This window comes from Erinaceus europaeus, chromosome 10 (assembly GCF_950295315.1).
Source record: "Erinaceus europaeus chromosome 10, mEriEur2.1, whole genome shotgun sequence".
Lineage (NCBI taxonomy): Eukaryota > Metazoa > Chordata > Mammalia > Eulipotyphla > Erinaceidae > Erinaceus > Erinaceus europaeus.
The window spans coordinates 39,852,648-39,866,997 of NC_080171.1; the positions used below are offsets into that span (position 1 = coordinate 39,852,648).

At 40.3% G+C, this 14,350-nt stretch overlaps 1 protein-coding gene across 1 annotated transcript in view; it reads right to left on the reverse strand.

Moving 5' to 3' along the window:
- Window positions 1-14,350, reverse strand: part of PCSK5 (proprotein convertase subtilisin/kexin type 5) — a 357,422-nt gene that overhangs the window by 103,945 nt on the left and 239,127 nt on the right. Inside the window, exon 8 of the mRNA XM_007536380.3 lies at window positions 7,771-7,983. Coding sequence (XP_007536442.1) covers window positions 7,771-7,983 — 213 coding nt within the window. The remainder of the gene's footprint in view (window positions 1-7,770; window positions 7,984-14,350) is intronic.

Genomic DNA, 14,350 nt, shown 5'->3' on the forward strand with positions numbered 1-14,350 from the left:
GTGATTTTTTTTTGAGGGGGGGAGGAGGCAGGGCTTTTGTCTCCTTAATATCTTGTTGTGGTTTTATTTTGAAGGTGCCATATTGTCATCTACCTGTTAATAGAGCAACTTAACAGGGGTCAGGTAGTGGTGCTTCCAGTTAAGCACACACAGAACTATGTGTAAGAACCCATATTCAAATACCCAGTATACCCTTGCAGGGGGAATGCTTCATGAGTAGTGAAGCAGTGCTATGGGTGTCTCTTATTTCTTCTTTTTTCCTCCAGGGTTATCTCTGGGTCTCAGTGCCTACACTACAAATCCTGCTCCTGGAGGCTATATTTTTCACCTTTTGTTGCCCTTGTTGTTTATCATTGTTGTTGTTATTGTTATTGCTATCATTGTTGTTGGACAGGACAGAGAGAAATCGATAGAGAAGGGGAAGACAGAGAGGAGGAGAGAAAGACAGGCACCTGCAGACCTGCTTCACCGCTTGTGAAGTGCCCCCCCCCCCAGGTGGGAAGCTGGGGGCTCAAACCAGGATCCTTGAACTTCTGTTTTATACCATGTGTGCTTAACTTGCTGTGCTGCCACCTCCCCCCCCCCCTGGGTGCCCTGGGTGCCTTTCTCCCTATCACCCCTTCACTGTTGCTTTCTCTCTGTTCCTAGTCCATGTGTGTGTGTGTGCGCGCGCGTGCACATGTGTATATAAAGAACAACTAATGAGATGTTTTTAAAACATTAAATGATTGTATGTTAGGCTCAAATTGTCTTTAGTATTGATCTTTATTTGGATTAAATATGTACCTATGAGACTGCTATAGAGACAGCAATGAGAGAGAAGAACAGAAGTGAAATCTGAAAGTGTCAATAAAGAAAAAAAAAGTTAATTTAATGAGCATAAAAATACAATGGGACCGAGGACAAACTAAGGATTTCTGTTTTCAAAGTCACAAAGACTCATACAAGATGCAGTAGTGACCCACAAGTGTGGTGTGGACTACAGCCCTATAATTTTACAACCTTGTAAATCATTATTAAGTCACTTATAAAGAAAATAGAAAAACAAATGATTCAGTCATGATTATCAGATGCACACAAAAACCTCACTACTGTGTTTCTGTAAGAATCTATAAATCTGAGGTGCAACAATATGGTTCTGCTTGCAAATGTGAATTGGTCCCACAAGTGAAGAGCCATATCTCATGCCATTTTCTGTATCTCCATTATGTTCAGGTCAGTGCTAGGGAAAGTGCAAAAGATATATATATTTTTATCTGACAAGCTGAACTTCTAAAGTTTCTTTAAACTTTCCCACATACTAGGAACGATATTAAGGTCACATTTTATTGGCTCTCCATGGAGCACTACTCAGCTCTGGCTTATGTGATGGTGAGAGTTAAGCCTTAGACCTTTGGTGCCTCAGACATGAATTTGTTGTGCTACTGATGGCACTACATTGCCAGTCGCCTTTTTTTGCTTTTAACATTTTCTAGAGAATATGATTTTTCTTTTTTTGCCTTCAGGGTTATCGCTGGGGCTAGGTAACTACACTATGAATCCACTGCTCCTGGAGGCCATTTTTTCCCTTTTTTTTCTCTTGTTGTTGGATACGACAGAGAGGAACTGAGAGTGGAAGGGAAGATAGAGAGGAAGAGAGAAAGACAGATACCTGGCAGACCTGCTTCACTGCTTGTGAAGTGACCTCCACCTTCGTAGGTGGGGAGCCGGGGGTCCTTGTGTGGGCCCTTGTGCTTTTTACTATGTGTGCTTAATCCCAGACACCATTGCCCAGCCCCTAGAGAATATGTATCAAACTTTCAAACAAATGAGACACATCTAAATCAAAAAAGAAAAGTAGAGCGAAAGAGTAAGGGATGGAGGGAGAGGGAGGGAAAGAGGGAGAGAGAGAAAGAGGAATGCCATTGCTATGGAGATTGTATGTGAATAATGAATGATAGTGGGGACAGGGCAGGGAGCAAGATCTTCTTTAGAAAGAAAGCATGTAGAGGCTTAGGAACATTAAAATCAGTAAGAATGTCTCCACATTGAATAGGTGGCTCAGGCCAAGCCTAAGATACCCCAGGCAGCAACTTTGTTTTGAACACAAATAAAATGACATAAAAAGGGAGCTGAACTGAACACATATTCCCTAAACCTTGGCTCACATACAATCCCTCCAGGAGGAATTCAATGGCCACCATATTCCAGTCACTGAGACAAATGATGAGAGAGGGGTGGGGGGGTGAGGAGAGAGAGAGAGAGTGAGAAGAGAGAGAGATGAAGGAGGTCTGAACTAGTTCCAAAAGAAAGAGAATGTAATGATGGAAGTGACTGGGGAAAAGGAATGTTTTATCTCCAAAACAGGAATTGGGAGAAATTTGGGAAGGTAAAAACAGAGAAAATATGTCATGACTTTTTTTTTTTTTTAATTTTGCCTCCACGGTTATCGCTGGGGCTCAGTGCCTGCAGCACAAATCTACTGCTCCTGGAGACTACTTTTTTCCCCTTTTTGTTACCCTTGTTGTTTTATGGTTGTTGTGGTTATTGATGTCTTTGTTGAATAGGGCAGAAAAAATGGAGAGAGGAGGGGAAGACAGAGGGGGAGACAAAGAGACACAGAGTGGTGAAGACCTGCTTCACCACTTGTGAAGTGACACCCCTGCAGGTGGGGAGCCGGGGACTCGAACCAGGATCCTTACTCTGATCTTTGCGCTTTGTACCATGTGTGCTTAACCCACTACGCTACTGCCTGACCCGCATCATGACTTTTTTGACAACCTAATACATAGGTATTTTAAGGCTATCATTCTAAGAAAGGTTGTATACACAGTTTTATCTTGTTGCAGGATTCCTTCTAGCAATTTTCTATGCTGATGGTATTAGAAAAGTCCTTTGCCTTTTACCATCACACGAGGAGTTTCTCTTAAAGAAAGCACTTCACTATCTTCTGATGACTGTAGATGCTTCCTCCTCCCCAATGGCTCAGTCATTTATGCACAGATATTCATTAAGCTCAGTGGGAAGGAACCTCAAGCAGTTCTCTCCAGCATGAAAAAATGGACAATCAAGAATAGAACTTATAATGTCATGTTAAGTATCTCTAAGGACAGTAGAGAGACAACTGCCCCACCTGCAAGGGGAAGGCTTTGTGAGTGGTGAAGCAATGTTGCAGGTGTCTCTCTGTCTCTCTCCCTATCTCCCCCTTCCCTCTCTATTTCTGGCTATCTCTGTCAAATAAATAAAGTTAATACAAGAGAGAAAGAGAGAGAGAGAGAGAATCAACTGAAGTGGGTTAGAGTAGAGCTTGGTGGAGGAGGGCAGTGTTGCCATTTTGGAGAAGATGAAAAAGAAAATCCTCTCTGAGGGGACATTTGAGAAGAGACAAATAAAGGAAGTGATAGAGAAAGTATTCCCAACAAAGAGAACATGCCACAAAGGAGTGAGCTTTGGCTTGAGGCTCAATCTCTAGAAAATTGATGCTAAAGCTGAGTCTCAGGAACTAGGAACTCAGACTTTTGCAGACCATGAATTTTTTTTGTGGCCCTATTTTTTTTAAGGAGTAAAACAAAAGTCAAATGGTCTCACATATCAAATAAATAGGTCAAGTATTATACAGTATGGGCATTTTGATTTTAAATCATTTTTAAAATCAATATGAAAGGAACTCGTGATAAATAAGAAAGTATCATTCTTTCACACTGGTTACAAGATAAATCTATCTGACTTTGGATGATAAATCATCTGACATTGGGACCCTGGTCCTCCCACTTCCTAGCTGTGCTCCTCTTATTCCTTCCAACTTTACTTTTGCTCATCTGCAAAGTGGGGTTTGTTTGCTATAGTGCAACTGTATATGCTGTGTTTGGTACAGAACCAAAGGCATATTAGAAAGGCAAACAGCATTTTACTATAACTATAAATGTATTACAATTCAACAGGGAATGAGATGCATACAATATCATTAATAAAAACATTTTTCATGACAAGGCTTGATAATAGCCAGTAATTTCAAATGATTTCTATTTAGCCTATAGATGAGCTTCTTATTATAGTAATTTTGCCAGTTTAGATGCTTCGTTTACTTTAATAAGATACAAGGCCATCACTGAACTCAGCATGAATGGAATGTTAAGGTCCACAATTGTACTAACAGTGCCAGAGAGCCAAGAGACAAAGACTTGACTATGTGCTGAAAGCCAGGGTAAGGTTTTGCTACTTATATACCATGTGTTAATGACACAAAATTTATTTGACAAAGGGGCTCTCTAAGCAGTAGAGAAGTCATCCTTCTCTATTGAATCCTCACCACTGGTGTTGGTTCAAGTCACAAAGGCCTCTGTGAATGAAGAATGGCCACTGGACTCTTCAGGGGAAGCTGTAAATGGCCGTAGAAAATGGCTGGCTCAGGAAAGAGAATTCCAGCATAAAGGGAAACACTGATTCCTGTACCACTCACTGCAGGTGACCCTAATAGGATGCAGGCATCTTGGAGGGACTGCCACATCTGGCTCAAAGACTGTTGAAGAAAAAGTCTCAGGCACAACTTTGGGTTATTTGTCATCCTGACATCTAGGAGTAGGGGTCAGTTGGACCATAAAAGGCTGATGTTGCTGCCAATTCTACTCATTTTCAAACTGTTAACATGCTCATGATTAAAGTTTCTTTATGGGGTGTGTGGAAAAGATCCAATATTTTGTGGACTGGGAAAATGGAGGTGCAAGAAGCTTCCCTGCTAACTATAGCTGGGGATGTGAGCAGTTTAGTTTCCCAGGCTGCTGAAGGCTATACTGGCTTTGGAAATAATGGTTCCACACTGAATGGCTCCTATGTCATCACTGTGCAAATGCCTTACAATTTAGAATCTTAGTATCAACCCAAACATCTATGAGATTGGTGTTTGTGCACCTTTGTTTCAGATGAAGAAGGTGAAACACAGACAGATGCTAAAGATGCTTGCCTACTCAGCAGTTGGTATAAAACTGAAGACTAATCTATTTTGGGGGGGGCATCATTGGGCCTTGATAATTCCATCATTTCCAGAGGCCTTTTTTTCATATTTCTGTGATAAAGGGTGAGAAAGAGAGAGAGAGAGTAGTAAAGATACCTGCAGCACTATTTCATGGGTAGTAAAGTATCCCTTCTGCAAATGGGAACTGAGTTCAAACTCTGGTTTACACACATGGCAACATGTGTATGCTACGATGTGAGCTATCACTCGTTCCTTAGTAGTTTGAAATAGTCACCACACATTCTCTCAGAGTTTGAAATAGTCACCACACATTCTCTCAGAGTAATTTGGAAATTCAGTAAAATATGAAAATCTAAGATGTGAAGAACAAAAAATGACTAAAAAATTGCTGTAATATAAATGAAAAAGGTTAAACAAAAGGTAGCAACTATGACAAATTGAACATGTATAGTCAGTAAAGATAACTATCAAAAGCAGCAAGTAAGGAAAAATAAAAGTGTAAGCTTGAATCAAGGCCATTAAGACACAGTTATTGGTCTTCTTTCTCAATTCCCATATCTGATAGAAATGGATCAATCTGTAAACTAAGGGGTGATTTAAAAAAAGTATTTATTCTCTTTTGTTGCTCTTGTATTTAGTTTGTAGTTATTATTGTTGTTATTGATGTTGTTGTTGTTGGATAGGACAGAGAGATATGGAGAGAGGAGGGGAAGACAGAGAGGGGGAGAGAAAGAGAGACACCTGTAGACCTGCTTCACCACTTGTGAAGTGACTGCCCTGCAGGTGGGGAACTGGAGTGCTTGGACCAGGATCCTTAAGCTGGTCCTTGCGCTTTGTGCCACGTGTGCTTAACCTGCTGCACTTCCACCCAACTCCCAGGGGTGATATTAAATGACCATCTTGTGCAACATTCTTAGGAACTATCACACAATCAGACAAGATTTGTAAGAGGCCCAGAAGTACAAATGTAGGGAGTAAATATCTCAGTAGTGATTGTGAGATCTGTCTGCCCACGTAGTGTGTTTTTATTCTAGATCCAGGAAAGTCCACCCCCTTTGGTGTTTTCCCCAAGTTACTTCTGAGGAAGGGATTTATGAAACAATGCCCTTTTCTCATAGCCACCACCAAGACAGAACAAGATAGGCATATTTACTCTAAAAGCAATGGCAAGTAAGCCTAAGGATGACTCAGACTCAAGAGGCCCAAGAGAACTTTTAAAATATTTTTAGAGTTTTTCTGATGTAGTATAACTGATGGTCAGCTTGATCAGGAGTTTGGTAAAGTTTTCATAACTGAAAGCAAATGAGACATTTGTAGGTTACACAATTACCTCAATAGAGTGAACATATCAGAGTGCATCACTTTTCCATTAAGAAGGCAATGGCACTTCAAAACTTGCTCAGTTTCTCTAATTATATCACCATATATTATGTAATCTTAGTATTCTATGGTTGTTTATTCACTGCTTGAGAAACTAAAGATGGACACATGAATTCACAAGTCCTTTAATATGATTCTTATAAAGGAACTAGGGAAAGATAGTGGTAGAGGAAATACATATATAGTGGGTGGGCAGTTTTTATTTTAACTAACCTACAATATGTAACTAAAGAATGTAGTGAAAGTAGTTGAGAAATCAAAAAGTAGTCAAGAAAAGAGAAAAGTGCAGTACAGAGCCAGACACCCTCCAAATTAGACAGTTTTGTTTGTTAGTGGAATTTTACCACTCCAGCCAACTTTTTCAGATAGTGACAGAAGGAGAGAAGGAAAGACTACAATAGCTATGCTTCCCCCAGTGCACTGGGGCTGGTCTTGAACCCGGGTAGCAGGCAAGACTAAGCTGGCAGTCTCCCAGGTGAGTTATCATGCTGGCCTAATCAGACTTTTCTTGAACACCTGTAGGTTAGGTACTAAGCAGAATACTTTTCGTTTACTTCCTCATTTTCTTTCAAGTAACTTCAGAGTATGTAACATTAAATACTTCCATTTTAAAAGCCAGGAGGTGGTGCTGTGGATAAAGAATCTCCTATGTCAAGATGATGCTCTGGGTCATGTTTCTTTATCTTTTTCTCCTCTTTTCTCTCTCATTAATAAGCAAGTCAATATTTTACCATATTAGCTGTTTACATTTTATAGGTAAGGACACTGAGAAGAATTAAGGTATTCAACATTCCTTCATAGTAAACAGTACAGTAGTGAAAGGAAGCCATGCTGGTTGGTCCTGCAATAGAAACTTATCATTTGGTGTCCACAGAGTCAGCCACATTGGGAAGCAGATCAAACAAGGCTTTTGTGGTTCCCAATCAAGCTAAGTTGTGCTCTTTCTACTACAATCTTTAAAAAAGGGCATTTTGTACAACTTGAACTCATGCTAAGCAAGCATGAACTACATGGAATTCTGAGTTTATGTACATTTTTCAGACAGTTTTGCTCTTCACATTGAAATGTACTTGGAAGCTAATGCAATGAAGCTAATATTCAAAGACAATATGAGAAGGGGACAGAATGATAAGGGCACTGTGGTGAGAGTCAGACCTAAAGTCCAGTGTGTTTTGTGATCATAAAGTGAACATGGACAATTTATTTGTCTGTAGTAAGGCTGAAGCCTATTCACAGCTCAGACCACTTTCAGAGTTCTAATATCATGATTAGAACACTCTTTTTCAATAAAACAGTGACACAACTATTTGTGTTGAGAGATTGACTAATCTGACTTCATCTTGCATTTGAATGTATATATATATATATATATATATATATATATATATATATATATATATTATATAGATATATATGGCAGACACGCAAATGACACATACTATTTTTTTATCATAGGATTCTCCACTGCTGTAGGTGGTAGCCAGTGTGGATGAGCACTCCTCCAGGTACCAAGGCTTCTTCCCACTTTCAGCTGTGCTGCTGATGGAGATGGTGTAGATGCTGTTGGTGTAGCCGTCACAGGAGCAGTGGTCTTTGCTCCTTCCACCATTCCCTGAGGCCCAGACAAAAACGGAGCCAAGGCCTCTCCGTCCCTGTACACAAAACAGAAAAAGTTAAATGCTGGAAGACAAGGATAACTGACTCCAGGTGATGAGATATGTCAATAGTCAAATGTTAGTAGGAGGGATATGAGGCTGCTTTAGTAACACTAGATTTCAGCTATTTTTTGAAGAGTTTCTTTGGGAACTGGTAGAATCATAGAAGTTACAAGAGTGGGGAGTCAGGTGTTAGCATAGCGGGTTAAGCACATGTGGTGGGAAGCGCAAGGAACTGTGTAAAGATCCCAGTTCAAGTCCCCAGCTCCCCACATGCAGGGGAGTCGATTCATAAACGGTGAAGCAGGTCTGCAGGTGTCTCTCTTCCTCTGTCCTCTCTGTCTTCCCTCCTCTCTCCATTTCTCTCTGTCCTATCTAACAACTATGACATCAATAACAACAACAATAATTACTACAACAATAAAAAGAAGGGTAACAGAAGGGAAAATAAATAAAATTTAAAAATTTTTTAAATGATTCTTTAAAAAAAAGAAGTTACAAGAGCACCAATGTTTAACACTTAACAATCATAAAAGCTAACATTTATTGGGCATAATTATTGAGCGTAATTTTAACTGTTCCAAATTAATCTGACTGAATTCTTCCAACAATCCTGTGAGATTAGTACAATTTTTTGTCCCCACTGTGTTTGTCTAGTTGTCGTCACAGTAATTGCTGGGGTTTGATGCACAACTCTTCCATTCTTGCAGCCATTTTATCCCTCCCATCCTCTATCTTTATTCTTGATAGAGTGTGAGAGACAGAGAGAGTGATGGGAGTGGGGAGACAGAAAGGAGAGAGATCTGCAGCAATGCTGCACTGACCATGAAGTTCTCCCCCAGAAGATGGGGACCCAGGGCTTGAAGCCAGTCTTTTTTTAAGGCCAAATGCTATATAAGTGGTAAGGTCAAAATCTGAAAATTGATATCCAGATCCCAGAGTTGTAATATTGCCAGTAATAATCATCACAGTCATAATAATATTATTTAACTGTTTTTTTTTTAAAGTATTTACTTACTTCCATTTTTGATGCCCTTATTTTTATTGTTGTGGTTATTACTGTTGTTGTTATTGATGCTGTTATTGGATAGGATTGAGAAAAATGGAGACAGGAGGAGAAGACAGAGAGGGAGACACCTGCAGACCTGGTTCACCGCCTGTGAAGCGACTCCCCTGCAGGTAGGGAGCAGGGGCTGGAACTGGGATCCTTATGCTGGTCCTTGCGCTTTGTGCCACGTACACTTAACCTGCTGCTCTACCACCCGACTCCCTGCTTTAACTCTTCATTCACATGAGGTGTGTTCTATTTTGCACCCTCTTTTTACATATGAGGAGTATGGAGTACAGAGAGGTAATGTGTTTCTCCTAAGAGCTCTCTGTCAGTGAGTGAGGGGCAGCACGAGGGGCCTGACAATGTCCTCTGTTCTAGTGCTCTACATGAGATTGGTGTTAACTGTGAAAGATAGTCATGGATGCTACCAATAGGAAAATGGTTGCAAGATAAACATGTTTGGGGAAACTGAAAGAAAACTGAAGACCTCCTTCTTGCAGAAAGTATAAGAGTATCTAATATGTGGTTGCATTTTTTCACACTTTAAGAAGAGGTACAATCCTAAGTAATTCTGAAACACATTTCATCTTGCACCAGATGCTTGAAATTTCTGCTGCTAAAAGATGAAACAATTTCTTCATACTAAAGCTTAGTACAAATTCAAAGATTTAACTATGGTGAGATAATTTAAAAGTGGAAGACAGATGCATTAAAGGAGATGGATAATATTTGATTCTGTAATGCATGGTCTTGGGGATAGAACAGCTAAACCAAAGAGAAGAGTCTAGAGTGAAATCACAGATGTATGGCCAGTGATGACTAAGTTCTTCTTTTTTTTTTTTTCTTCTGGGCCCTAACTTTCTGATATCAGGTGGAGAGGGAAACAGTTGAGACTTTGTCTTGGAATTTCTGGAAAAGGAGCCAAGAAAAGAGAGAACAAAGAATCTTGAATATCAGTGATAAACTTTCTCTGACCTTGAATCCTCAAGGAACAGAATATTTATTCCATGATCTGAGTGACCTGAGCATAGTTTTTATTTGTCCTCCAATGTGGAAAAATGCAATATGATTATACAGGAATGGGAAAAATTTGAGAACAGAGAGGGGGAGAAACTTCTGGATGGTCTTGCCATTACACAGCTGGTTCTGGTTTACCTTCCCTCAGTTTCCCATGAAACACAGAGGATGTAAAAAGAAATCACAGTCTTCATAAACTAAGAATTTTGTTTACTAATTTCTTAATCTCTAAAGGAGATGGTTAGGTTGACAGACTATGCATATCTGGAAATCAGAGACAGAACATTAAGGCTTGGCCAAAATAAAATAAAATAACAAAGGAGAAAGATATCAATTTATCACCAATATTTGCCTTCTCTACCATACACTGTAAGGTTGTTTCATAGGCAAAAGCATAGTTGCAAGGTAATTTTACCCGATAAGTCAACAGGACAAACAGCATTTTACAAAAAGTCCACCTGGTATAGACTGGTATAGACACCATAGCAGATAACAACCACAAAGTGGGTCTTGGGAAGTAGCTCTGAGCTAGAGCACAGGAATTGCATGAAGGAGGCCCTGGGTTCATTCCCTGTCATCACTTATGCCAAATCTAAGCAGTACTCTGGTCTTTTTCTCCTACATTTTCATAAAAATGAGAAGAAAAAAAAGTGTACAAAGTCAATTTGCAGTAACCAATATACATAAAGCTACCATAACTAATAATGATGCAGAAATTGTCATGATTGACAAGACTACTGAATTTTTTTTTATTCACACCATCCTTTCATAACCATGTTACTTTTAGAATGAGAAACAAATATATTTCTTTCTCTAAGAGGGAAAACACAAAGGCAGTTCTTAAAAGATAATTACTTTATGATCAAGTGGACTTTACATGCATAAGGCCTATTGTGCACTAAAAACAAGAAGCTAATATTGATGGAAACTTTGTGTGTGTCAAAAACATTATCCTGGACCGTTCAAAGTCATATCATCACCATTTTTTTTACTTATTTATTTATTTATAAAAAGGAAACACTGACAAAACCATAGGATAAAAGGGGTACAACTCCATACAATTCCCACCACCAGAACTCTGTACCCCAGCCCCTCCCTTGTTAGCTTTCCTATTCTTTAAGCCTCTGGGAGTATGGAGCCAAGATCATTGTGGGAGGCAGAAGGTTGAAGGTCTGGCTTCTCTAATTGTTTCCCCGCTGAACATGGGCATTGACAGGTCGATCCATACTCCCAGCCTGCCTCTCTCTTTCCATAGTGGGGTGAGGTTCTGGGGAGTTGGAGCTCCAGGACACATTGGTGGGGTTGTCTGTATCATCACCATTTAATGGATACACAGCTCAGGCTCAGAAATGTTCCTAAATGCCAGAGGCAGTACTGATGTCCAACTTAAACTGAAACCTACATCCTTAAATTTTATAGCAGATTTTTCTTTGAGGGTAAAAGAGAGCAAATGGAAGTGACCGCTATGCTGTTTTAGCCAAATCTTCAATATTTTCATTTGAAGCTTGGCATTAGGATCTAAGAAGAATCAGTAGACTCAGTGGCTGAATTAGAACTGAGGAAAGAAGGATTAATGCCTGGGACTAAGCATCTACATGGGAAAGAAGCTTGGTTCTGACCTAGGGGACTACCTGGATGAGGCAGCCTAAAAGGGTGATTCCTAAGAAGCAATGAGCACAATCCTATCCTGGCAACATTCATATATTATGCTGCTATGGAGGAATGATGGCAAAACCATGGGGTCCTTTGGAGATCTGGAGATTGAAAGAACAGTGGGTTGCCACTCCTCTTGAACTGTCCCTTCAGACAGAGATGTTACCCTCTCAGGTTCCTCGGGGGATTGGGCCAACCCGGCTTCCATTTCACTGTCTGGTCTGTTGGCCACCAGAGACAGACAGAGAGCAGGGAATCTTGGGCCAGCAGTGGCAGGGGTGAGCTTGCTGAGTGGTCTTCCAGTGTACTGTGGAACAAACCACCTCAGGGCACTGTGGCAGTGGACGGACTGCTTTATTGTTTCAGTTACAAGTTTATAAAGGGGTAGCTGTGCAGGGGAAGTAGCCAAGCTGGCCAATGAGATCAGTATCTCCTTATAAGGAAAAAGAGCAAGGCAATGAGAAGGTATAGAGGGTGATGCAGGAACTGGGAAATAGAAATTTAAAGAAGGCGAAGCCCACCAGAGGGAGGAGGGGTGGGGTGATGCGGCAAGACTGAGGCTGGTTGGAATTTCCCATGTACTCCAGCCCATCTCGCCAAGGCTGTCATGCCAAGGGGAGATTGACAGACAAGCTTCCCGGTGTGGGGGGGGGGTCAACCATTCATGCTCAAACACACATCAGACCCACATTACCCTTACTTCAAACAGCTAATTTCATTATTTGACAACTGAGTAGGGGAAGACAAAAATGGGGTCAATAACCTACTAACCCACCCAAACCTAAAGGGAGCTAAAGGGAGAGATAGAAGTGTGACACTGGTTGAGATCTGATCAAGGAATGTAACATTAATGGCCTTGTGGGAAGAGGTCACTGGAGTAAGTACTGAGCTTCCAGTTGCCTCCTCCCTCTCTCCTACTTCTTGCTGTCCACTCCACTAGCTGACCCACAGCAAAAGCCAGGGAATCTAAAGAATCTACAGTTAGAATCCATAGGGATCAGACTCTATGGATTCCTCTATGGAGGAACTCAGAGAAAGGGAGAGGAAGTGTGAGGGGTCAAACGGGAGACATCCAACTTTGCCCTAGGATGTGTTATTGACTGACTTGTGCTCTCTCCCATTAATATGTTGAAGTCCTTATCCCCAGTGTGACTATATTAAGATGATAGCACCTACAGGATGGTGATTAAAATCAAATTAGGTTAGGAGAGTGGTGTCCCAACCCAAAAAGATTAAGAGTTCTCTCTCTCTCTTTTTTTTTTTTAATTTCAAATCAAATCACTTTACTCAGAAAATGTCCATTCACTGAGGTCCCATTCTATCTCTCTCCAAGACAGGTACACCTCACCCTCCAGCAAATCATCCACCACAGGGCATAAAGAAGACAAGAGGACTCCACACATGGAACAGAGGCCTAGGGAAGACAAATGAGTGAGTACTTACCAGTACCAGACTTTATATTCCTACTGCCCCATTCATCAAATTTTCTAGTTTCCTAAGCTGTAAGAAAACACATTTCTGTGTATTGTATAAACCAGCCAGTTTGTGGAGTTTGGTGATTGTGACACAAGAAGATTAAGACTAAGTGAAGGGAGGAAATAAAGGATAACCCTCCCCCCACCCCCCGCACGTGTCTTTGGAGGAATGAAGGCCAGGCAATATATAGTTGCTGCCAGCCCTCGAACCATGAGGCAGTCTGACCCTTAGCTTGGGTGGGTGGTTTTAGATTCAAGTCCCAAAAATAAACAGGCAGGATTTATAGGATGAAAATGCTATAAAGGCAGCTGCCCAAGATCACTGGGGTTAATCTGAAACAATTAGCAGTTCAGAGATTTACAACAGATGCACAGGGAATTTTCAATAGTGTGTAATATTCAGCAAAGTAAAACCCACATGGTAAAAAAAAATTATATATATATATGTATATATATGTGTGTGTGTGTGTGTTTGTGTGTATATATACAGACATTTCTCCCCAATGCAGAGTAATTTAACAATTAAACTTTAATGCAAGACACAGGGAATATGGAAAGAACACAGAATCTAATAAAGAGAATCTTGAGATATTTATTCTTTTCTAAAATTCAAGGGAAAAATAATTTTCTAATTTGGTAAAGAGCTGTTACTGCAATTGGCTATTTAAATATGACTCTGGATGAGAAAACAAAACCCACAAACCCTTCCAATTTAATTGATTGCTAAAGTTAAAAATTAGTAAAATTAAGGCAAAAATATATTATGAGGGGCTGGGTGGTGGCACACCTTGTTGAGCACACATGTTATGGTGTGCAAGGACCCAGGTTCAAACCCCTGGTCCTCACCTGCAGGGGGAAAGTTTTGCAAGTGGTGAAGCAGGGCTGCAGGTTTCTCTCTGTCTCTCTATCTCCCCCTACTCTCAATTTCTGGCTATCTCTATCCAATAAATAAAGGTAATAAATTTTTTAAAAATATTATGACATCACACTGGACCCATTTGACCAAATTCTAATTATTCTTTCATTGTGTATCTAATTGTGCATACTTTTTTTCTCATGTAGGCCCTGCAAAATTCAATTTACAACACACCTGATTACACATTATTAAAGGCTAGAAAGAAACTGGATTTTCTTGCAGTACAAGAGGCCAGAAAGGCTACTTTGTACT